The sequence below is a fragment of the Drosophila gunungcola genome, assembly GCF_025200985.1.
Source record: "Drosophila gunungcola strain Sukarami chromosome 2R unlocalized genomic scaffold, Dgunungcola_SK_2 000011F, whole genome shotgun sequence".
NCBI lineage: Eukaryota > Metazoa > Arthropoda > Insecta > Diptera > Drosophilidae > Drosophila > Drosophila gunungcola.
In genome coordinates, this window is record NW_026453169.1 from 253,637 (window position 1) to 277,152 (window position 23,516).

Genomic DNA, 23,516 nt, shown 5'->3' on the forward strand with positions numbered 1-23,516 from the left:
TGCCTGCGAATCAGCGCCGCAATTGTGGCAAAAGCTGGGGGTAGTGGCATTTACCTTTCCGTTGCGATGGCATAAATCCAATCCCGATGCCGTTTGCTGATGCCCTTTGACTCCCGCTGTGCCGGACGTTGAATGCCCATGCCCCCGCAACCCGAAATGTTGTGATGTCAGTGCGGGTCCGGAATTATCTCTCGGACCAGTTCCAGTTGTGATTTAGAGGGGGCGATAGGTCGATCGGCTGCCAGGGTCGCGGACGGACAGGCTCCCTTGCTATCCCCCCCAAGTTTGGAACTTTTCGAGTCCCCCGTTTATTGGATGCCAATAACTATGGGCTCGACAGTTGTCCGGGGCATACTCTGCTTGTTTTGGGGGGGCGCAATCGGGATGCCCTCAGATAATACATGCCGTGTTTGGCCAATTTACATACACCAACTCCGGTGGTGTGTGGCCTGTGCCTGTGACCTCCTGATTGGCATACCATAATGAAATTTTGTGTGTGTTCGGGGCCAGATTGTATTTATTGTCCTTTCTGGTCTCGTCCTGTCGATTTCCTTTGTCTAAATAAGCAAATTGCTTTCGTCGTGTGAAAGTTTGAGTGTGATGGGCCGGTTGCAGTTGTGGTTGTTCGAGTGGCCCAAACTTCAAAGCAATTTTGCGATTTCCACACGATAAGGGTGGTTGCCCCACCAATGTTCCCAAATAAATTGAAGTAACGAAATAAGTTAAGGTTGTTATCCGGTTTTTAGGGGCATTGTGGGCGTATTTTCGCAAATTGGATCTATCAAACAGGCACCCGTTTTGATATTGCAAGAATTTAGCAATTTGCGCCAAGCTCAAAAGGCAAAATATTTTGCTTGATTTAAACCTTCTTTTAAAGGGTATACTCATACAAAATCGAGGGGTTTTATATTTAGAAAGGAAATTCTGTGCTTGTGATTAAAACTACTAATTTTTTGCCATGCACTGAAGCCCTGAGAAAATAAGAACGAAAACACTTGAACACTGGTATACTACAACAAACTACTTTAATTTTACCAAAATGTATCTCTTCAATTTATTTGCTTTAACTTGTTTTATTTTTTTGAACATCGTTTTGATGGGAAGCACAACACAATAGACCCTAAAAATAACTTCAAGTACTGATGGCAACTGAATTTCCACTCTTTTTTATTCCCCCTGTTGCAAACAGATAAATAAAAGGAACAACATTTTTTCGCAAACAAAGGATTCTTTTTCAACTGCGCCAACAAAAACGAATTTGTCCCATTTGAATGACACATGTCGATTTGGGTATTTTAATAGATAATCCTATTTTACATAAAATTTCGATTTATTTACGTTTTGGGTTTCAATTTACAATTTAAATAGGTTAAATATTAAAGCGCACCTATCCGTCGGCCATGATTTATGTATTTCACTTGGACTGGAGGCTCCTTCATTGTCATCGGGATTAGGAAATCGTCTCCAAAAGATTTAGTAACGTATACGGTCACTTTCGTAACGATTTATAAGGCTGAAATTATTCAACACAAGAAAACACTTATTCTTAAAACAGATCCAAGTCAATCATAGATCAAACAAACCAAAAGAGTGTATTTACAAACTTATACCTGCATATTATTATGCTCCTTTGGATCTGAAATTTCACAGCAGTCCACACAACACTTATGCTCTTAGCATTATGGAATTCATTTATTTACAATAATTGTATGCTAAATCTTATCAGCCTATTGATATATGCAACTTCTATAATATATAATTAAGCTGGGACTGTGTTTCCATTTTGGTTTTTTGAGTTCTTAATACTATTTTATTGCACTGGGGCAGGTAATAACGAGTTACATTTAATGTGCTTAGTGACTTACTCAATTAACACAAAACATATGTACGACTAATGTATGGCACACACAATATAATAACATTACATAAAATGTGTGTTAATAGGTAAAACTTTGTTTGTAACATATATGTATATACAATGGCACATAAACTGCTAATGTGGCCTAAATCGAACATCCCTTTCTGCCAGGAACAATGTATGTATGTATGTATCTAAAATTAAAGCATATGTACATTTACGCCAAGGTAACGCGCACATAAAATCGGGTCAACCCATTGTCCTCGGCATCGTTGCGATTTCAAATTAGTCCAGTCTCGCGCCAATAAACAAATTACCTGGCAAATGCCAAATGGGACAGGGGAAAAGTACCAAGTGCCGAGTGTATAGATTCAAGTGCTTAGTGCATGATGCGAAGTGCGGGTGGTGCAAGCACAAAGTGAGATCACGGGCCAATTGTGCCCGCTCAGAGCTGCTCGTCGGCCTGCAAGGACACGGACACCACCACCTCCTCCTCGGCCAGCAGCTCCACAATAAGCGTGCCTCACCTCTTCTCGCCCACGGCCGGGGCACGTCCGCCGGATCCAGGTCCGCAGGATGCCCCGCCTGTCGCAGCTCCATGCCCATTGCCATGCTGCAGCGCCATCGAGTCCTGCCGATGGAAACTGCCCACACGACCACTCCCAAATCCCACGCCCCCGCCGTGATTGCTGCTGTTCCGGTGCAGGGAGGCCCGCAGCTGGCCAGCTGCTGCTCCGCCCACGTAGGTGGAGCGACGCATCGACATCACGCTGGTATTGTCCATCATTCCCGTGGCCGTGGAGTGCTGCCGCAGGTGCGGCTGCCGCTTCACGCAGATGCAGCACAGGTAGCGGTTGAAGTGCTGCCGGAACACCCCGGACACGCAGTAGAGGGCCACTGGATTCACGCAGGAGTTGAGGAAGCTGCAAATTGAAAACGCACGGCCCAGTTAGTGCCAATCAATGATGCGCAATTCGGCTGTTAGTGGATCAGAAATGGATTCACAACAGCTGTTTAACACTCTTTTGATATATTCATTAATTAATCTAAATTAGAAATGGGCTGTTTAAAGCCTAAAGTATATTTTAAATATTGCATTCTATTACCTACTGTATCCTCATGATAAACTAAAAATATATTTTAAACTGGGAAAGATAATGTAATTTCTAGTGAAAACGCACTTCTACCCATTACACAATAAAACTAGGTTTTAAGCTAAGAAACTTTTTTTTCAGTTAATTACCTACTCCATACATATGAAAGGCTAAAAGTTGGCTATTAACTGGCAGTTAAAAAGCCTACTGCTGACAAGTCTAAAATTTTTAACTAGATATATTACTACTATACAGTACTATTCTAATAAATAAAATGCACTCATAGCCCCACTCATTCAGTTTATAAACACAAAAATATTTTTTATTATCATGTTAAAAAATGGTGTTAAAGAAGAATGTAAATGTATTTAACAAGGTATTTGGAAGTATTAACAAGGTATTTGGTAATATCAAATGGCCATCAAAACATCCGAATTTCATTGACCCTCTCTGCTTGACTATAAAGTGGCAATACCATTCCTGAGATGACTACTCTATTTTGTGCCCCTATATTGGCTCTTATTTCCACCCACTTGGGCAGAATGCAAATTGCTTTTAGTATACAGTCGTATACCCGTCGCTCTTCAGCGAACACAGCCACCGAATTGCTGACACATTATTTTCCCAGTTTTACCGCGCTAAGTGACGCCCAAATTGGTTCCCAGTGGAGCGGGGTGGGGATGTCAACAAAAATAAATGTACTAGCAGACGACGAGGTGGATGAGGGAGGGAAAGGGGTTGTGTGCTTGCATAATCTGTTTCAATTAAAAATTATGCCAAAAGCCGATGCCAAGGGCAATGCAGCGAAAATGAGTGTGGTAAAACTTTAGGGAACTAACGGCCAAGAACAACCATATGCATTCGCTGCAGAATAGCAACGCTCTTCCTCGCTCCACGGGTGTGACTGAGTGTCGTGGTGGCCATAAATTTTGAAACCCTCTAGGAATGCTCTCGGATGGCGACTGCAACTGCTGGCGCTCAAGAAAAATGTCCCTCTGAAGAGGGTAAGTGGTGATGGAGGGCCACCGAAAACTGCTGAAACTGCTGCTGCGACTAAACTTCGACCTGCCAACCAGCCAACCTGCAGTTCATCCCCACTCACCTTGTGCAGAATCCCACGATGCGGAGCACGTTCCAGAAGTCATCGAAGTCCTCCTCCGCCGTGGGATAGAAGTGGTACCACAGCTCGAACACGTGGTACGGGAAAAAGCAGATGAAGAACACTGCAAGGATAGTCGTCAGCCAATTAGTTTGTCCATTGGTGCTGTAGGATTAGAAATTCCCGCTGCGGGATGCAGGAATACCGCATCCAGGAATGCAGAGTGCGGAATGCGGAATGCGAGATGCGAGATGCGATGACTTACCCACCACAAAGGCCACCACCATGCGGGCCACATGACGACGAGCTCTGGCCTGGGTGCGACTCTGCATGCTCTGCTGCTCGCCGGGCATGTTGCGGGCACTCATGTGGAGCCGCTTGGCCATCATGATGTAAAGGGCGCCGATAATGGACAGCGGGAGCAGGTAGTAGATGAACGCCTTGGCCGCCACCATGTACCTGGAGAAGAGATCCAAAAGAGGATTGCCATTAAGCCATCGGATGCCATAAACTAAATTCGTCATGGCCATGAAGCTAGCCAAAATCCAACCAATGTAAGCATTTTCCATTTTCCATTCTCCATTTTAAACACAATTTACAGGGAGCAACATGGGTGACTATAAAACTGGCCGTACGAACGAACGACATTAAATTGTGCCTACGCACGAAGGGATGACCATAAAAGCTGAAGAGGCAAGACTCTCGACCTACCAACTTCGAATACCATTTCCTCTCTCTATTCTGCAGCTCTTAATGTGGCCGAAACACATGCCACCAAGTGGCATAAAAATAAAGCATGTCGGCATGCCTTAAATGAAAAATTAGCGACCAGTTGAAGGGCGACCACGGCTGTGGCTGTTGGGGCTCCTCCCTTCCGGCTTCCGGATCTGTGTGAATTACATCACAGCCAGATTATGTGGCAGCAGCTGACGCAAGCCGCACGAAAGGATTTCCAACTTGCGCCACAGCAGCTACATTGATGGGAAAAGGAATTAAGTTCAACTTGCCAAGCTTAAGCACGTCAATGAGGAGTCTGAGGTGGCGCAGGCAGGACAACAGGTGAAAGCTGTGAAAGCAGCTGCATCGGATGGCGGGAAAAACAGTACGTGGATGTGGATAGGGTGTGGGTGCATTAATGATTAATACCATTTAAGGGGAAATGAGCACCGCTTAAAGGGTCTGTGGCTATTGCCAGCAGTGCCAGGGCACAACTTCGCAGTTGTCATAAATTCAGAGTTCCGTTCGCATCGATTCAACCTCATTGACCGCCAAGGAAGTCATCTTCTCTGGCTCACAACCTTATAAACAAGAAACCAGGGACCTTTAATAAGCGTTAAGGCTGAGGATAGTATATTTTTAAACTTAAAAAATCACAAATAGTGTTGCTTTGGATAGAAGGTATATTAAAATCAGTGAAATTGGAAAAAACAAATAAAGCTTGCCTACAAAATGAATTAAAATCAGCCAAATTGGTAAATTGGTCCCTTTAAAAGTCTTAATATAAAAAAAACCCTTAGTTACAGTCTCTGCAGGAAACAATGGCTAAGGATGTTATATTTTAAAAACCCAAAAATAACAAATAGTGCTGCTTTTGTCTACAAAGTATGTAAAAATCAGTGAATTTGGAAAACAAATAATGCTAAAGAGATCCTTGCCCACAAAATTCATAAAAATCAGACAAATTGGTAAATTAGTATTAAATAACTCTTTTTTGCGGATACCCAGAAAACAATACTCTTACAAAAATTCTAGAATAGATTTAAATTTCTGAAATACTTAATTTAAATTTAAACCATATTTAACTTAAATTCAAAAATAAAAAAACTTGGTTTAAATATAAAAATTTGAAACCAATAGCTAGATATGAATTTCAACTGCTCTATTTGATTAATTTATATTAAGCCATATTTAACTTAAATATAAAGCATATAACACAAAGAGATCGTAATTTTAAACACAAATATGCCACATGAATTTAAAAGTCATAAAATGATTTAATATTTAGTATCCATTAATTTTATGATTTCATGATTTGTTTAAAATGAAAATCAGATTTCAATAGCCAGATATTAATATTAACTGTTCCATTTTTTGTATCATTTCACCTAGATCCCTTACAAGCAGCGGCAAAAACTTACTTCGCATACTCCGGGTCTCGGAATGGGGAGCACACCTCGATGGTCATGTTGCCATTGGCCGTGTACACGGGATAGGACTTGATGTCGGAGACCAGGAACGATGGCATTCCCAGCAAAATGGCCAATATCCAGATAATCACCGCCGTGAAGACGGTGAGGGGCTTGGTCTAAGCGGGAAGAGGGTATGTGTTATCCCATTGGTCGTCATCGTCATCGTCATTGTCATCGTCATCCACTCACCTGAAGCTTGCGTAGGGGATTCACAATGGCGCAGTACCGCTCGCCGGACAGAGCGGTCAGTGTGAAGACGGACACCCCGATGGAGATGTCCTTGAAGAACTCGCTGATGCGGCACATGTTCCGCTCGAAGGGCCAGCTCTCCTGCGTGTAGACAATCGTGGCCACGGGCACGCACACCAGAATCACCAGCAGATCGGCCAAAGCCAGCGACAGAATGTAGCTGAAAGTATGTATGTGTGGTATCGGGAATGGGTCACTTTACCCTTCTGCTTTGATGTCCGCTCACTCGGAACGAGATCCTTGGCTGGTTTGGTCCCGGAATGCCTTTGTTAGTGTCAATGGCAAGTTGAGAACCCTTCGAGCAGGTCCTGGCGCCCAAGTTTTCAACCCATTTCTGACTACAAGTTAGGGGAACGACTGAGACTGAGAGCAAATCGGCTTGACATTGACACCAACGACCGCCCGTGAACCAGCCATGGAGCCATAGAGCTTCGCTTTCTGGATGGGGGAATCATTAGAGCTGCTGGATTTGGCTGATTGCATGTGACATGAATTCCAACCTTTCACCTTCCCAGCCAACGTGTCTAGACAAACGGTCGCGACTTAGTCGGCCAACAAGCTGCCATTTTGGCCTTTAACGGCAGGAAGATTATAGCCACAACTACTGACCCACTACTGACCCACTACTGACCTACTACTGACCCACTGCAATCAGCCAGTTCAATTGAGAGTGACAATTTGCGGACAATCAGGGCCAAATTATGACCAACTGCGGCTGCCAGTTTTAGCCAAAAGCGGTGATGTCTAGCTTTAATAGCAAGCGACTGGGATTTCCTTAATTTCAGCCGTCATGCCAGCATTTTGGCCCAAAAACTTTTGATTGAATCAACATTTGAGCACATACATTTGAATTTCGCCAGCTACAGGACTGCAAAACTTGGAAAAGTTAATAAACATTTGCATAGCAGACGTCCTGCCTCCAGAGTTTTGCCGCCAGCTGTTGGTTTGACTTTGCCTCGTAGTTTGCTAGCCAAAAAACAGCATGGGATTCTCTAAGTTGGATGTGAAGTCGGATTTGTGGGACACACATTGCGTATACGGCGGCATACTTTGAGGGTGTTTAAATGTAAAAGGAATGAAGAACGAAATCTTGCTAGTCGAGATGAAGGAGCATTAATTCAAAATTTGAAGAACTATGTTCGCAGCCGTTGCTACTCTAAATTCGGGAATGGCAGACAACAGATGCTTTGACACTATGTTTGTTGTCCGCTTCTGAAAAGTTATGAGGCTTTTTTCTTAATTTACTTATCGGACTAGGGAAGGTTGTCGTTTGTGCCGAAGCAATAAAATCAAATGCAGCTCATAAGACAGCCCATGAATTTCAAGTAGCAATTGAAAGCATTTTTCGCGGAGTGACGAGCTCATTTTGCCTCCAAATGTGCGGCCATATAAAGGCATTATTATTTATGGGCCCCGGGGAAGAAGGCCTTATCAAAGCGGAAGCCCGTCAATAAATATTATTCCCCGGCCCGCCCTCTGGGGAGCCCGACGGGGCGCCCCCGATATCCACTTACGTGTTGGGTATGTTGCGCATGGAGCGATGGCGAAAGAAGATTATGACCAGCGTGCCGTTGCCCAGCACTCCCACGATGAAGATGAGCGTGTACAGCACGGTGACAATGTACGTCTCCGGGCGGTCCAGCACGGGCACATACGGCACCATGCCGCCGTCGGCACTGGCGTTGTGCTGACCCATGCCCATCTCCATGCCCACTTCGACCCCACCCTCATCCTGTCCCGTTGCCAGGAGTCCGCTGTCGTTGCCCTCCGTCGCCAGGCTGCCCGCCAACGTCTGGCCCACGTCCATCAGGGCGGCGAACATGTTTTTCGGGTGAGCTGATGTCTCAATGCTGTCGCTATGCGTGGCGTGGCGTTTTATGGCCTCGCTTTTGGCCACTTCCGTTTCCGTGGGTCCGTGCCTCCGTTCGCCAAATGCCAAACGCCAAACGCCAAATGCCGAAAGCCAAAAGCCAGCGCTTCTCTGTGCTTATGTTGAGGGTGTGGCCACAGGTCCGTGTTTTATTTTGCACATTGTGTTTGGCCGTGACCGCTGCCCGTCTGCTTTTGCAGCATGACTTTCGCCGGAAGCTGTTCGCTGTCAGGGATGGGGGAAAAGAAAGTGGAGAAAGTAAGTTTGGACTAATTTGAACAATGTTAATCGGTGTGCATTTGCCTGAACGTGAAGTAGTGGCTGCGGCTTATCCAGACAGGCGTGTGCATTACCTACGAGGCGCATAAATATCACGCATACGCAACGTGTGCAACGGAGTGCGCAGTTAGGATTTATGAGCCAGCAGCAGTGTGTGTGTGCGTGCGTTACTGTATCTCTGCATAATAAAGAATCTCCTTAACATGCAATCGCTGACCATGTTTGCATTTAACACGACTTTACAGCGCCCATAATCATAAATTTCGAAATACATACTTCCCCTAAGCGGCTAACAGGGTTTTTGTTCCGTTGCAATCGCATTCTTTCGAACATCCAATTATTTCTGGCCTTCCTTCTTAGCCACCCACCCTCCTAGCCGTGATTATCTCTCACGCTCAGTTGTTCTTTCCGGACCCGCAATTCCACCAACCCACGCCAAACTAATACAAAATCATTCGTGTAGAAGCAAATACTTTCAAGTCGCAATCAAATGCGTTTATCCCACAATAAGAAAGCGAGACGAGGCTGATGATGATGATGCTGATTCTGATGCCCGACTCAGACTTTCACTGAGACTTTAACTGAGACTTTCACTGATACCGACTCCAAGGAGGCGACAGAGCCGGGTTTATCCTGGCTCCTGTCAGCTTGCGAGGGACTCTGCTCCACTCGCTGTTGTTTCAATTTCAATTTGATACTAGATTGCCCCAGCTATCGGTGCCATTTGGCTGCCTGCTATTGATTCCGTTTCCGTTTTCGTTATTTATTTATTTTGATTGTGGCCTACGAGTGCGTGTCTCCCCATTTGTTAAATGAAATTCCCTCAAGTTCCGGATCGTGAGACTATTTACTGGAAAATCTAATCAAGCGGGCAGTGTGAAAGTGCATTCCCAGGATAAGTAATAGTTTTTAAGGAAAAGTGCTTGAAAATACTTGAGAAAATTTAATTAAAGGAGAGGCCTAGTCGTTCCATCCAGAGCTAAAATATTGCAAGCATTTTGTAACCCGCTAAGAGCAATGTATAAGATGGCATGTTTGGCCCGATAAGCGGGTTTGACCCCGACCTCTCATCAAGAACAACACTCGTTAACCCCAAGCCAAAATGGCCAAGTGTCGGCAAATGGAACTCTCGGCCAGGCTTAATAGTCTTCACAAATGTGTTGATGAAAGGCATGGAAATAAATAAAATTTCACACACAGTCAAGCACATGTAATCGTTGGGGTCTTGACTTTTTATGATTTCATCCTTCCTCTGTTGATGAGTTTAACCTGAACAACGGCCTCTAAACGAAAGGGATCGCTACACATTTATAGGAGAAAAAGCTTTTTTGGTGTATGCTTAAGAATCCTCCCCTTTTGCCGAACTTAATCATCTTATCCCTTATAAATTCACTCCGCTAGTCAATTATTTATGCCACTAAAAAAAACTGTCCAGCAAAAAATCAAATAGCTGCTGGCAACGACAAAGAACACATCAGTCTTGTTTCCTAAAAAATAAGGAAACTTTTTTTGGCTGAGCGAAACTTTTGAATAAGTTTTTTTTTCTAAGCGAAACGGGAAAAGTTAAAGTTTCCGCTTGGTCCGAGCCCGTGGACATGTTTGTTCAATTTACTTTAAGAGGCTGTCCCAGGGGATTGTTGGCAGGCAATAGGCATCATCGTCACAGCCATCAACAAGAGAAATGATTAAACTTGGACTGACCAGACACGCCCCGAAGTCACGAGGAGCGAATGTCATCGATTGACCTCAATCATTTAAATTGAATTTGTTTATATGCTTTTCCTTTATTAAATTCAGCTCTTTAAGAGTGTCACAATTTGGTGGTGTGACTGTAAATCGCATCTGCGGCAGACATTAGACAATGTTCTGGGCGGCTTGCTAGGTAAAAACATTTATTTATGATTAAGGATTGTTGTACAAGCAGAATTTGGTGTGCGGCAGATAAAAGCCGGCAGTCAGGCAATTTCAAATGTCGGAACACGAGCGTTGGAGGCGTTTGCCACCCGCTGCCATTGTCTAACAGAGGATATCTTGGGCATCCCGCTGTGAACCTCCGCATAGTTAAGGACGAAGACAGATATTACATTGCATAGCCTGGGATGTTTTACTTTCTCCGCAGCACAGTGACTCCTTGCCAAAAAAAAATGTGCCAACAATCCCATCTCACATTGAAAAAAGTTTTTTAATAATAAGGAAATGGCCACTATTTATTTTCGATAAGCATTGTCATTCGCAGCTCTAAAAGATTTTTTTTTAAGAAAAACAGAGAACTTAAATTTAAAATGTTGCCAACAATTATTCTTTAGATTTCGCTGACTTAGACAAATATTTAAATATAGTTTAAAATAGTCAGCCAGATATTAAAATAGCTTTGGAACTAATGTGTTCCTATGCACCTTTTATTTGTCTCTCTTTCATTGGGGTACATTTTTCATGAAGTATTGAAGTTGAATATGTTTATTTTTAAACCTAGTTGAAAAACCGATTGTTGTTCTCCCCAGTTTCCGATTTGAGTAACACGTAACTCGAACTCGTAACCCGAACCAAGAAGCAAAAATAATTTAGTACACTTGCGTGCTGCTGTTGAAGATGTGGCAACGTGGCGTATTTTGTTAGAGAGAAAGATGTCGGTTAATCATTCGCCCTGTTGGCTGAGTAGCCAAAAACGTATATTATTCATTTCAGACCTGGTAGAAAAGAACCGAATTTTGCCCCCGAAAATCCGACAAACAAGACACTGTGCATCGTTTCGCTATAATACGTGTTAGATAAATCATATAGCAAAAATAATTTAATACACTTGCGTGCTCCGGTTGTAGCTGTGGCAACCCGGCGTATGTGCAATGTGGCAAGTCGTATTTTGTGAGCAGCCATGCCGAATAATAAGCCTAGCAGGCAGAGGCAGACTTAAAGCCGCACTCGTCACTCTTAAAGGTTGAAATCAGCATCAAAATCAGAAGTCATCACTGCAGAGCCCCGCCGCCCGGCGGCAACTCATTATGGACCATGCTGCCCTAATTGGAGTCAAAAAATTTGGCTGTGCCCTGAGCTTGCCTTGGCCATACTTAATGTGAGCTGAAAGGTCCGCGAGACTTATGCAAATTTACCCCCTCCCTTCAAGGCGACAACCATTGACTTAATTATGCGCCATCGCCGCTCATGGACGGTAATTCACGGCGGCAGAGGCAAGTCATGGATGGATATCCCTGCCTTGCCCCGAAGGTCCAGCCATTAGTCGTCATTGGCGATGATTGAGTACACAGGGCAGGGCGTGCTTCTGCACTTCGGGAAGCAGAATGCCAGCTGGGCCTGAAAAGTTGCCCCTGAGTTAGATGGCAATCTGGGATTCGCCTACACACACACACACACACACACACACTTAATGTTCCGATTGATAAAGTTTGTCAACAATCCCGGCAGATTTCATAAATCGCACTTCAAATTATCAGTATGTCCAAGAGGGTGAGCATAGTGTTGCCGGAGGAGATGCCTTCGGCTCCTTCGATAAAAAAGAAGCCGCCAAAGCAGAGCCCAACCATGAAGAGTGCCATCAAGAGCACCGCCAGCGTTCAAAGGGATCTTGTACCCCCCGTGTTTGTGGTCGTTAGTCCGCAGACTAGCCAGAGCTCGATGAGCTCAGGTCAGCAGATAAGCATCAGCTCCCTAACAAATCCGGTTAAGGACGTATCCGGATCCGGGGAAGGGACATCCAGCATTGAAGCTGTTCCATCTCCGGAAAGCGGCGCCTTGGTCCACACCGGCTCTACGACGAATTCCCAGCAAACGGCTAACTACGAATCGGCCAGCACCTCGATAAAGCAGTTCCTCCGCAGCACAGTTGCTCTCGTTCGGGCAGGTGAATCCTTCACATCGGTGAAGCGTCTTTTTCACAAGTTTATCAAGAACAGCAGCGGCTCGAATTCCAATCTTTCGACCTCGCACGACTCCTCAAACTCCTCCCAAGGCATTAGGAAGGATAACCCTTATCTTAGCAGGTCCAATGACACGCTTCTGTCCGATTTACCGCCCCAGCTCACAATCCCCAGCACTTCGCAGATGACCACGAGCATTCGGAACTCGAACTACTCCTTCAATAACGCCATTTACGACCGCACAAGCCTTCTCTCTGACTCCGTCACTCCGCTGACGGGCTATACGGCCAAAACTGAGGAGGCTGGCTACCGAACCGATGCCTCCATACAGACCGCCTCGAAAAGTCTGGGGCAGGACTTGGCCAGCTTGTCGGAGCTACCGTCGGGAAGTGGACAGGCCGGAAGTAGGTCACCTGGTCAGGTCCGCTCCAGGACAAGCAGTCGATCAGTCCGCAAGAAACGGCGGACTTCCGTTCCTAGTTCCTCCAGAAAGTCGCCCAAGATGTCGCCCCGCAGAGACCATGATTCGCCCGCTGTGGAGCCCGTATTTGCCTTGGTCAGTTCCTCTGGACCCAACTCTGAGCAGGAACGTTCGAGCAGATCCCGTCGGAGGAGCAGCCAAGGCTCAGGCGGAGCATCACCCAAAATTACGGCTAGGGTATCGGTTAGTTCCGTCTCGAAACCGGGACTAGACAAGTCTGGTGGTGGCCAGTCGCCCAGATCTGTTCTGTCGAAGACCAGCTCTCGTCGAAGTTCCCGCTCAGGATCCCGAGCCAGTGCCTCAAAGATCCCGGAGTATAAACAGCAGAAGAGCGATGTGGACTATGCCTTTGCCCTGGTCAGCCCCCAGGAGGAGGAGGTTGGCGAACAGCCCGTAGAGAGCAGTGCCGGGGAGGTAGAGGATGGCTTGACCAGCTGCCGGACGTACCAGGAGCATTGCAAGTGCCACCACTGCCAGGACATGCGGCGGGCGCTGAAGAGGGCCGACTTCTTCCAGTCGCCGGAGGGACAGAAGCGACTGGAGACCAAGCTGCTGGCCAAGAACTTCTTCATGGATCTGTGTGCCCTCGCGGAGGTGCGCAGCCAGGTGCGGGCCAACCTGCTGGGCATTCGTCGGCATCCTTCGGCGCGACTCAGTTACCCGGTGAGCATCTGCGGAGCCAGTCGCCTGGACGGCGGTGCGCTCTCCCTACAGTGGTTCACCCACGACCTGGACAACGTGGACCATTTTGACTTCTTCGTGGACAACAAGCCGAACCGGAGTGTCTACAACCTGAGGGCCAACGGCACCGTGCTCCTCGACGTGAACGCCGCCGAGACGCACACCCTGCGCATGCGGGCGGTGCCGCGGCGAAGCAGCAGTGGCCAGGATGCCCTGGTGGAGCAGTTCATGGCCGAGGTGGCCGCCGGGCACATGCGGCACGTGCGGCAGGGCCAACTGTTCGCCCGGTGCCTCAAGCACTTGGACGCCCAGCCGCAGCAGCGTACGCTGGTGGACTTCTGGACGGACAGCGAGTTCTTGTACCTGCCCACGCCATCCCGCTGACTGGCCAAAATAAACTGATTTATGGGCAGTAGTCTGAGTCACGGTGTTTGTGGGGCGGGAGCAGCTGCGTGGGCAGTAATTGATTACGTTAATTTCGCCATGGTGCTGACTAATCGGCGGACATGGCTGTGCCCAGTGCTGGACAAGTGGCAAAGGCACCTGTACGATTTTGAGGTGGGCACATGGGGGGCCATCAGTCAACGTGGGGGGTGTGTAGACAACTTCAGCTGTTGCCGTTATTCAAAAATTCATCGTAATCTGGGCAGTCGAGCAGCCTGCGATGATGAAGCTGTGCGCCCTTATCAGTGGCCCGCAGGCGAATCGGTGGCCTGGAATAGGAAGCGGAATCAGTACCCATTGGGAGCTGGATGCTGGGAGTGTAGGTGTAGGCACTCCGGCTGACGTAGGCATTTCGCGCCGATCTGTCAGAGATTTTGGGCCGCAAAGTGGAATGATTAATTATTTGGCAAATATTTGAAATGCCGTGCTTGCTGCTCAGCTGGCGCTACTATGGCAATGAGTGAAAATCATAAAATAAACAGGAGAGGAACAATACATTGGCAAGCCGAAGTTTATATACCCTTGCAGCTATTAGTTTTCGATTTTTATGCGTATACATATGTTTAAAAACATTGAAGCTATGCCGATTTTGCGATAGTAAAAATCAATATCTCACTTTTAAAATAGTGTATTAAATATTTAAATTAAATATGAAAACACAATATTAAATACAATGCATAATAAATTAAATGATTTAATATGCAAAATATTTTGTTTAACATTTTTCCTTTTTGATATAATTTCTTTTTATTTAATTAAAAATTGGTTTTTAATTCAAAGAAAAATGTTCTTATATAATATTTCAATCTAATTCAAAAAAAAATGTTCATATATAATATATCCGAAAATAGACAAATTTAAAAATAAAAAATTTTTTTATATTTTCATATTCAAAATAACTAAAAATCGCAATGAATAAAAGTCAAAGGAATATATATTTTAATTGAATTTTTTTTACTAGTTTTACTTTATGTCTTGGAGTATATTCGTATAAATTTAATAACAACAAAGTTATAATATCTTTAAATTTAGTAATCCGATTGTTAATTTGATAGCTATATGAAAACGTAGTAGCTTCAATAAAAAGACAACTTTTGGAAAACTTATAACCATATAGCTTTTAAACTGACAGTCTAGCGTAGAATCGGACAGACGAATGGACGGACATGGCTAGATCTACACTCCTAGTGATGCTAATCAAGATTATGTATATATACGTACGCCTTGCCAAATGAAATTCTAACACCTTCTGTAAGAGCATAAATATATGCGTACTCGCAGTTTTATGAGTGTCAAGGGGGTGGACGAAGGGAAACCCAAAACCGTTGAGTATTTTAATTAATTTTCACTTTCGTTCGACTAGTGAGCATTCCATCGGCCATGTGATGGACAGCCGGGCCAAGTGCCTCCGCCTCCGCCTCCGCCTCCGCCTGCTCGACAATCGACAGTCGACAATTGCCTATCCACGACCCACTGGCCCGATTCTGATTGAGGCTTTTGGCTTATGGCTTTTGGTTTTTGGCTTTTTCCTTTTACTTTTGCTTTGTTTTGGTTTCCATTGGTGCGTGATTGCTCTCGAAATAAACAAGAGGCTTTGGTCGTAGTACTTTATTTTCGAATATTTTCATTATTTGGATAATTTTCAATTATCGCCGATATTTCCCGCAGTTTCAGCAGTTCATTTATGTTGCCACGCTGATACCACGCGGATACACAATTTTTTACGAGTATAGTCGCATCTCGCGGCGTACTTTCAATTACTTTTTATTATGATGGTCCACGTTTCCCCCTCAACGCTGTTTTATGTGCTGCAAGCAGTTGGCCAAATATTTTAATTGATTTCATGTGGCCCGACGCCAGCCATTTGGCCAGGACTCTGCCCCTTATCCAAATATTGTGTTTTGTAAACATTTGCTTTCTCGCCCCGACATTCACGTCCATCCCAATGAGTTGTTTACGATAGACTGTTTATCCGAAATGGATTTGCTTAATGTCAGATCGTCTAATGGTCATGGTGCTGCAGCTGATCAGACTTTATATTGTTCATAGTTGCTTTCCTCACCCATAAATATTTCTTGGGAGAACTTTAATCACTGTCGATAGCGTTGGTTACCCTTCACCGCTCATAATTTAAATCACCCTTTCGAAGAGTTCGCTCTAGGATGAAACCGTGTGGTTCAGACACTCACTCGAAAATTCATTACAAATTGTTTAACTATGACAAGTTGCCCTCTTGAGAGCCATGTATCACAGGATGTTTTGGCACTTGCTGTCGGTCGTTCTTCTGGCTTTCCGCAGCCTGAAAATGCCACACGCAAACATGTTTAGTGCGTGGGAATGCCTGAGCCATTGAATTTTCGCGATAAAGTCCTATATAGCAAAACAGGAAAATAAATACAAGAAGGGGGGAGGTCAAAGGGAAAGGTATGACTCGATGGGTAGGGGGACTTCTAAGAAAATACTGGAGGTGAACGTAAACAAGAACGGAAGTTGTCTGAAAACCTTCTAAGACAGCAGCTGAGGAATAAAATTTCTTACACGAACTGAACCTTAAAGTGTTACAATGTAAATGTTTTATTCAATTGTTAAGTTTCTGTTTTCCTCTGAATAATTATTTTAAAAATACATTTAAGAGTGTGAGTCTTAAAACTTATTTGGTTAAAAGACAAAAACAATTTAAAAAATTGGACCCTGCCATATACATACATATTATTCAAAAGGTACACTCCAATTCAAAAAAAATAAAAGTTTAATAGTTGTTATTATATTAACAAAAGTATAATAATAAAACTATTGAAGGAATTACCTTAATATACATTTTTTTAAATCTAGCGCAAAAAGGCCAAAAGAAAATAACTGAAAAGTTCTTCCGCAAGTACAAAAAAGTCTTTTTATTTACGATTTCCGGAAAAAAATGTTCTACCCTAACTGAATAAATTGCCTGGTAAAGCATTACATATGGCACTTTTCAACAAAGTGTTGCTCCACAAGAAGAAAATTCGATTTGGGGCTCAGCCTGTTGTGGTTTGCGACCTAACTGGAGACACTTTTGGTCTGGCCAAAATAAATTAGATCCCAACAAAACAAGGAGGCGAGTGAGCTTGGGGAAATGAAAACACTTTCCTCAACGCCTAATGGAAAATTAAGTTAGCCCACACAATGGGGAGCCTTGGTCACCTTCCATTCAATTTAAATCGAAATCTTTATGCAAATTAATCATTTGTTCTTTTACTCGATTCCTGCTTTTCATTTGCATTCCCCTCTGCAATCGGCCAACGCATTATTTGCTAGCCAAAGGAAAAGGGATGGAGTGTGTGGAACACCAAAAGGAAAAAAAAGATACAAGTTACAAACGTCTTTCTTTAACAGCTCCTTGGGATTATTTATGGCCTCCTGTGGTCCGTGTCCAGTCAGGCCCAAGAGATTGGGATGGGGGAGGATTTTATGATAAACGACTCCCGGTCAATCCTCGAATACAAAAGGACACAGGGAAGGGTAACTGGCTTGATAGTCCAGCTCGGATGGCGAAGCAGAAAAGTGCGACTCTGGTTTCCGACCAAGTTCACCTGAGCTGAGCAAATATAAGATGGGTCGCCCTTTTCTTCTTTGATTAATTTGCAACTTGCAGTCAATCAAAAATTCATCATCATCATCATCGTTCTTCAACTAGTTGAGCTCGATGTGACAACATTAGCTGAGACATTCCCGAAGTCCTGAAGTGCCTTCAATAAATCATTGGGCAAACGCCCAGATTCAGTCAAATGTATGGCATTAGCAGTAGACAATTCGTGGAAAGCTGAGTCGATGACTGCCGACCAGCCAAGCTGTCATTTATCAAGCAGCATAACGCGGTTAAAATCAGGCAAGCGGAGAAATCGGGGGGAAATGAGTAACATTTTCTTGCGAAACAGGTGAATCCTTACGCCGGCACAAAAGACGACTCCTTTCACCTGACAGGCTGAGCTGCCACCTCCTTTGAGCATGTGTTGGATGTCACGAATTGACGGCTCGTCAGTTCGTATCGTGCCCATCGCTTCCTGGGCTCATCTCCTTCGCTTATTTAATATCCTATTTATGCCATGCGTCGTTCACCACCTGCACGGCTGACTGGAGCGGTAATTGAATTCCATTCAGTGTCGCCAAGCTGCAGTAGAATGACATCCGAAGACGGGCTGGAAAAAGTTACCACAAATCTGGACCAAGGATACCTGCCTAGTGAAAGGAAACCAGGATTACAATAGCCAGGAATATAACTAATTAAGAGTCCGATATTCTTGGGTAAATTGTGAATCAAGCTAATGACCGCTTTATGGCATTCATTTACGCAATGGCTGAAGGGCTGTTGCATATTCATCGGTTAATAAACGACTCGCAGCGCCAAGAACTCCCCCGTAATTATGCCGGGCGTTCAATCTCATCTTCACCGCAATCCGAGCAGGAGCATGAGCTGGACCCCGAACCTGCCTTATGGCTATAAATAATCACCACCGACATTAATCAGTTTTATATATCAAATTAATTCCACAACACTTTGTGCAGCAGAAAAAAAACATGGGGCCAACGAAATGGCTTTAAAGTCGTTGGCAAATTATAAGAATAATCTAAAAAACGCAGCTTAAAAGGAAATTTCCCTTACGTTTAAAGAGCTTAAAAAGAAGAGTGCAATTTTGTACATTTAAGTACCAACGAAGTGGAGATGTTTAACAAAACATCATTAAATAAAACTTAAAATTTAGTTTGCAGAACCAGAACAAGAACTCAATAAGTTGCCAGCGTCTGGTGTACTCTTCAATAAATAATACATATTTAAGTATATAAATAAAAAAATCTTTTTATATAGCAAATTGGTACGGCTAAGAAAGAAATATAGGCTTTACGAAAATGACTTTAAAGTCGTTGGCAAATTAGGAGAACAATCTGAAACGCTCCGTTTAAAATAAAAAAACAAATCCGTGGCAACGGCATTAAAGGAAACTTGTCATTTAGTTTTCAGAGCTCTGGTCGGAAACGGAACGGCAGGACAAAAACTCAATAAGAAGATTGGAATGCTGCCAGCGTTTAATGTTCTCATCAATAAATTACGAACGAAATAATAAAGGCAGGGGAGGTAAACTTAAGCCAGCCAGCCATTTGGATCCCAAATAAAAGCCTATAAATGGCAATGTATACACATAAATTTCAATTTGGTGGGGTCGCATTGACATTCTCGTAAATAATATATAATTTATTATTACTTACTCGACGTGAGATTAAAAACTGTGGAAATCGAAGAAAGCGATAGTCAACACCTAAAATAAAGCATTTTACAAATTTATGGCACTGTACACTCAACCTCCACCCACGCACGAAATTTCGGCAAATTGTAGGCAATTAAATGGTAAGAAATAAAAAAGGAAAAGTTTTAAGACAAACTTCCCTTGCTAACTGCCAACTGCCGCGGGTGAAAAAGTTTCTATGGAAATTGTTGCGACATATTGCTGGTGAAAATTCCTGTGCCGACAATTAATGTTGTGGTATGGAAATCAAAGAAACTTTATGCATTAAAACGAAAGACTGCACATTTGTGTCATAATAAATCCTTACGTTATTCGTCCATCCAGCATAGAATGCACTGGATGCACTATCCTGTGCATCATGTAATCCATTACCATCAACGAAAACCCACTCAATCATCACGGATATGGAAAAACCATAATGTTTGCTTATGTCATCACAGAGGATGCGTGTGGTGCATTTACATAGGAGTCGTAGTTGGTGGCTGACAACTGCCAGGGCAGCTTTTAAGCCCGAATAATAATCCTCTTTTGCAACAGCATTTTGTCAAATATGAGCAAATATGTCCCACACAGATACTAAACCCGAAAACGTTCCAATCAAATGATAGTCAAGTGCAGGCGGTAAACAAATATGGCCCAAAGGGCACATTACCAACACGCGCTGTGTGTGTCGTGCGCTGTTTCAATTTTATTAACCGCAAAACTTTTCTGCCACCGAAAGGTGAGGTTTCGGGGGAGAGAAATTCGAGATGAAAAGGGTTACCAAACCATTTTTGCATGGTGACAACCGTGCAATATCATTTTGGGGGATATCGGCCAACAAAGTCTGTTATCTTCTGGCCATTTAGAGGATATCAGATGGTCGGGGCAGAGATGAGTTTACAGCATATGCGAAACTTTTAGCCATTAAATAAAGCGCGATGCTGCAACGCTGCGTATGCGTGATATTTTCCATTGTGGCGCCACCAACAAACAATTACACACACAAAGCACACAAAGTGTGCGCACTAATTAGGCAAATTTATGAGTTTAGGGTCTGTATATCAGGCTGAGCCACTGATTGTACTGCCTAATTACACATTGAAACGTGGAGCATGCCTTCCAGCCTCTCCAGGTGAGTGACAAATTTGATCTGATCTCTGCTGATGTGGCCTTGTCACGTCCCTACTGTGGATTTGTGTTGACTGATTGACTAACGAGTATGCTAATTTCCCGGTCGGCAGCAGATCGGAGTTCATACGAAAAACTCATCCAACTGATGTGACACTGACACAAACGAAATCGATCTGAAATAGACATTTCCTTGATGTCACAAGGCGGCTTATCCCGGTACCATTTGCTTCATTCAGCAGCGAAACAGTGGCGACTTGGCAAGACTGCCATGAACCAGCTTGTTTTGCCTCTGGGTGCGGGTCCAAGAACGTCCCAAGTTAATTAGATTTGCGACCCCGCTGGCTTAATAAGCGAAATGGTGGAACACAATGACTAGATGCGAAACTCAATAACTTCCATTTGTCCCCTGCACTGACCGACTTTGAAACACTGGTCCAAGCAGTGAAGATTGGGATATTCTAGGCTAAGTTATGGAATAATTAGCGGCCAAAATTGAACTCAAATCCGCCGAGGAGGCTCATTAGTGACAAATTGATCAGGGACCTAATTAAATGTAACAAGTTAAGACTCGATTTGAAAATTTTTTACGGCATGGGAAAACAAGACTCAAGTATTGCAGATTGAAAAGTATCAGGACAGAAGGGCAGACCCAATAATAATGGAATCCTTGCCTTGCCCTCCGAACGAAGACACGTTCTGCTGTACTTTAATTAATTTCGTCAAACTTTCTTTCCCATTCAAACAACGAGTTTTTGTCTTCCTCCCAAGAAAATAAACAGTTTAAAATTTTCTTTTGGCCTGACAGCGAAATAACTTTTAACATTCTGTTGGCATTCAGGGAAGTCCCGGGGAAAGATGGGGTAAAGGGTCGGGAAATGTATCTTTAGAGGAAAGGGTTAATGGAATTTTTCTAATGAAAGCAGTGCCCACAATGGCCAACACAGCACTGATAATAATAGCACATCATTTTCTGACAGTACTTTAAATTGTTTCTGGCCAGGTGATATTGTAAAACCTTTTCCAGATATCGTACATCCCAAATACTCACCAACAGGGCTGTCAGTCTCTGTTCTACCGTAAATAATGGGAGAACACAAAGCAGCCAACAACGAAGGGAATGCCAGTCAACCACAATTGTTTGGCTATTTTTTAGCACTTGTGTCGATTTTGTTTGTTTTCTAAATCAAACGCAGAGGCAGCTGCTCGGCACTCGATTTCCCAAAAACATTTGGCACTCAACCCAAACCGAGGGAAACTATTTTCTTTGGCAGCGCCACCACCAGAAAAATGGCTTTGAGCGAGTTCGGAATGCGGGTTATTTGGTTCACTCTTGGATTTTGAATTTCCGTTTCGCGACCAAGCGCGATTGGATTAGCGGGCCAGCGACCTCGACCGTTTCAGTCGAATCCGTGAACAGGACTAACCTGGGCAAGTCGTCGGAACCGGCGCCAAAGTCGACGACTTCGATGCTCGATGGGATCCACACGAGCCCACGACCTCTGAAAAGTGCGCCAAATTACAATCTGCAATGAATTTCGAACGCGGTCCACCATGTGCTCGCAAGTGCGCATGTGCTGCGCCTGAAAACACAAGTGCTGTGTGAATTCCATTTGCAAGTGCCCCGGTGCCTTCCTTTCATCGGAATGAGTTTACTTTTGGCAGCCATCTGTTGCTGATGCTCCTCGGCCAGTTTCATTCATGAGGTCGATTATATTCGCGCTCTCAATGGAAATTCTTTTTCCACAAATATTTTGCCAGCACACGCGTCGCTTTTGTTTATGTCTAATGATTTGCTTTTATTTATATCCGCTATTGTGGCCTTTTCATTGGATAACCGGTGCGTGGGAAGACTTCCCTTGGTTGACTGACTTCTTTCACAGTAATTACCATTTCTCAAGCCTTAACCAAGTGGATTTTCAAGAAATGTCACGGCAAACCACTTCTTATTTTGTCTAGGTATCCAAATTCGCCTCAAATTCTCATTCTATTTATATTGAAGAATGAAAGTTTAAAGTCATTTTGTGGCATTCTTTATTCCGCTGGTTATTGGAAGTAGTAAATAAATGAAGACAGCCCTCTAAGCAAATTCAGTTTCAACCACGTAACAAGTGTAACTAAGATCAACCTAACAAATATGTACTGAGCAAGCAAAGATCAATACCTTGTTGTTGTTTGCCAATCGGCAGATGCAATTACGACTGCGATCGAAAGAGCTTCATTTGGGGCTGATATAAAAGGCCATTCTCATGGTTTTCCTGTCGCCCACGGCAGACGGTTGCTTCATCCTACTGGCGTGCCTGCTGAATTCGCCATACTGTCCATTCAACGCCACTGCATTAGGATGATGGAGTGACTTTTAGTGTAGCCCCTTCCCACACCTAACAAATACGATTATGTACTAAGAAAATATACCTAACCATGATTTAAATGAAAGAAATAAAAGCCTTAAAGTTTACTGCGGGAGGGAACTATCGAAAAAGGTTATAAGTTCCTTAAGTCACTTAAATACTGTTCTGCTCAGAACACAAAAATCCGTTGGGAAGTGTCTATTTTGGTTTCCAAAACTCAATCAATTCTAACTTAGTGTTTAAAATTAATTCTTACGCTTCTATGTCGCCCACGAGTCCTCGAATTCTGGCACGATTTCCTCCCATTACGCATTCGCACCGTGGGCCCACGACTTTCCAGCGATTGCTTGGCCAACTACCGGCTGCCTACGCCGCAATACCTGACGTATGAGTGATATTTAATTAATTGCCATCTGCCTGCTGTTTGCACTCAGTAAATTTGAATTACAATCCGGGAAAGTCAACACAGCACTGTGTGTGCGCTACCCCCGGTGATACACGCCCCTGCCATCTGGACTCGCGCACGTGTGGATATAGACTCTCCCTCCCCCGGAGCTCAGCACCCCCCGCAGGCTCCAGTCTGCCCATGGATGACTAGACAAGCAAAAAGTCGTTCGGAGAGTGGGGGGCGGAGACTTTGACACGACTTGGCGACGACAGCTT

General features: G+C 44.1%; 2 protein-coding genes across 7 annotated transcripts; one reads left to right on the plus strand and one right to left on the minus strand.

Annotated features, from left to right (window-relative positions):
• Positions 1 to 1,440: 1,440 nt before the first annotated feature.
• Positions 1,441 to 23,179, minus strand: LOC128255368 (neuropeptide CCHamide-2 receptor). 6 transcript variants are annotated; one of them, XM_052984924.1, is made up of 7 exons: positions 23,110 to 23,179; positions 8,004 to 8,584; positions 6,430 to 6,649; positions 6,190 to 6,356; positions 4,317 to 4,510; positions 4,055 to 4,175; positions 1,441 to 2,781 (listed from the first exon to the last, which is right to left on the minus strand). In XM_052984924.1, exons 2-7 carry the CDS (start codon positions 8,309 to 8,311, stop codon positions 2,382 to 2,384), a joined length of 1,410 nt encoding a protein of 469 aa, XP_052840884.1. In that variant the 5' UTR covers positions 8,312 to 8,584; positions 23,110 to 23,179; the 3' UTR covers positions 1,441 to 2,381. The 6 variants fall into 6 exon arrangements, with proteins under 6 accessions (XP_052840884.1, XP_052840883.1, XP_052840885.1 ...); XM_052984923.1 differs by lacking the exon at positions 23,110 to 23,179 and adding an exon at positions 21,930 to 22,658; XM_052984925.1 differs by lacking the exon at positions 23,110 to 23,179 and adding an exon at positions 22,393 to 22,462.
• On the plus strand, positions 11,960 to 14,093 carry LOC128255367 (uncharacterized). Its single transcript, XM_052984921.1, has one exon. The coding sequence runs from the start codon at positions 12,089 to 12,091 to the stop codon at positions 14,054 to 14,056; it is 1,968 nt and encodes a 655-aa protein (XP_052840881.1). The 5' UTR covers positions 11,960 to 12,088; the 3' UTR covers positions 14,057 to 14,093.
• Positions 23,180 to 23,516: the final 337 nt, after the last annotated feature.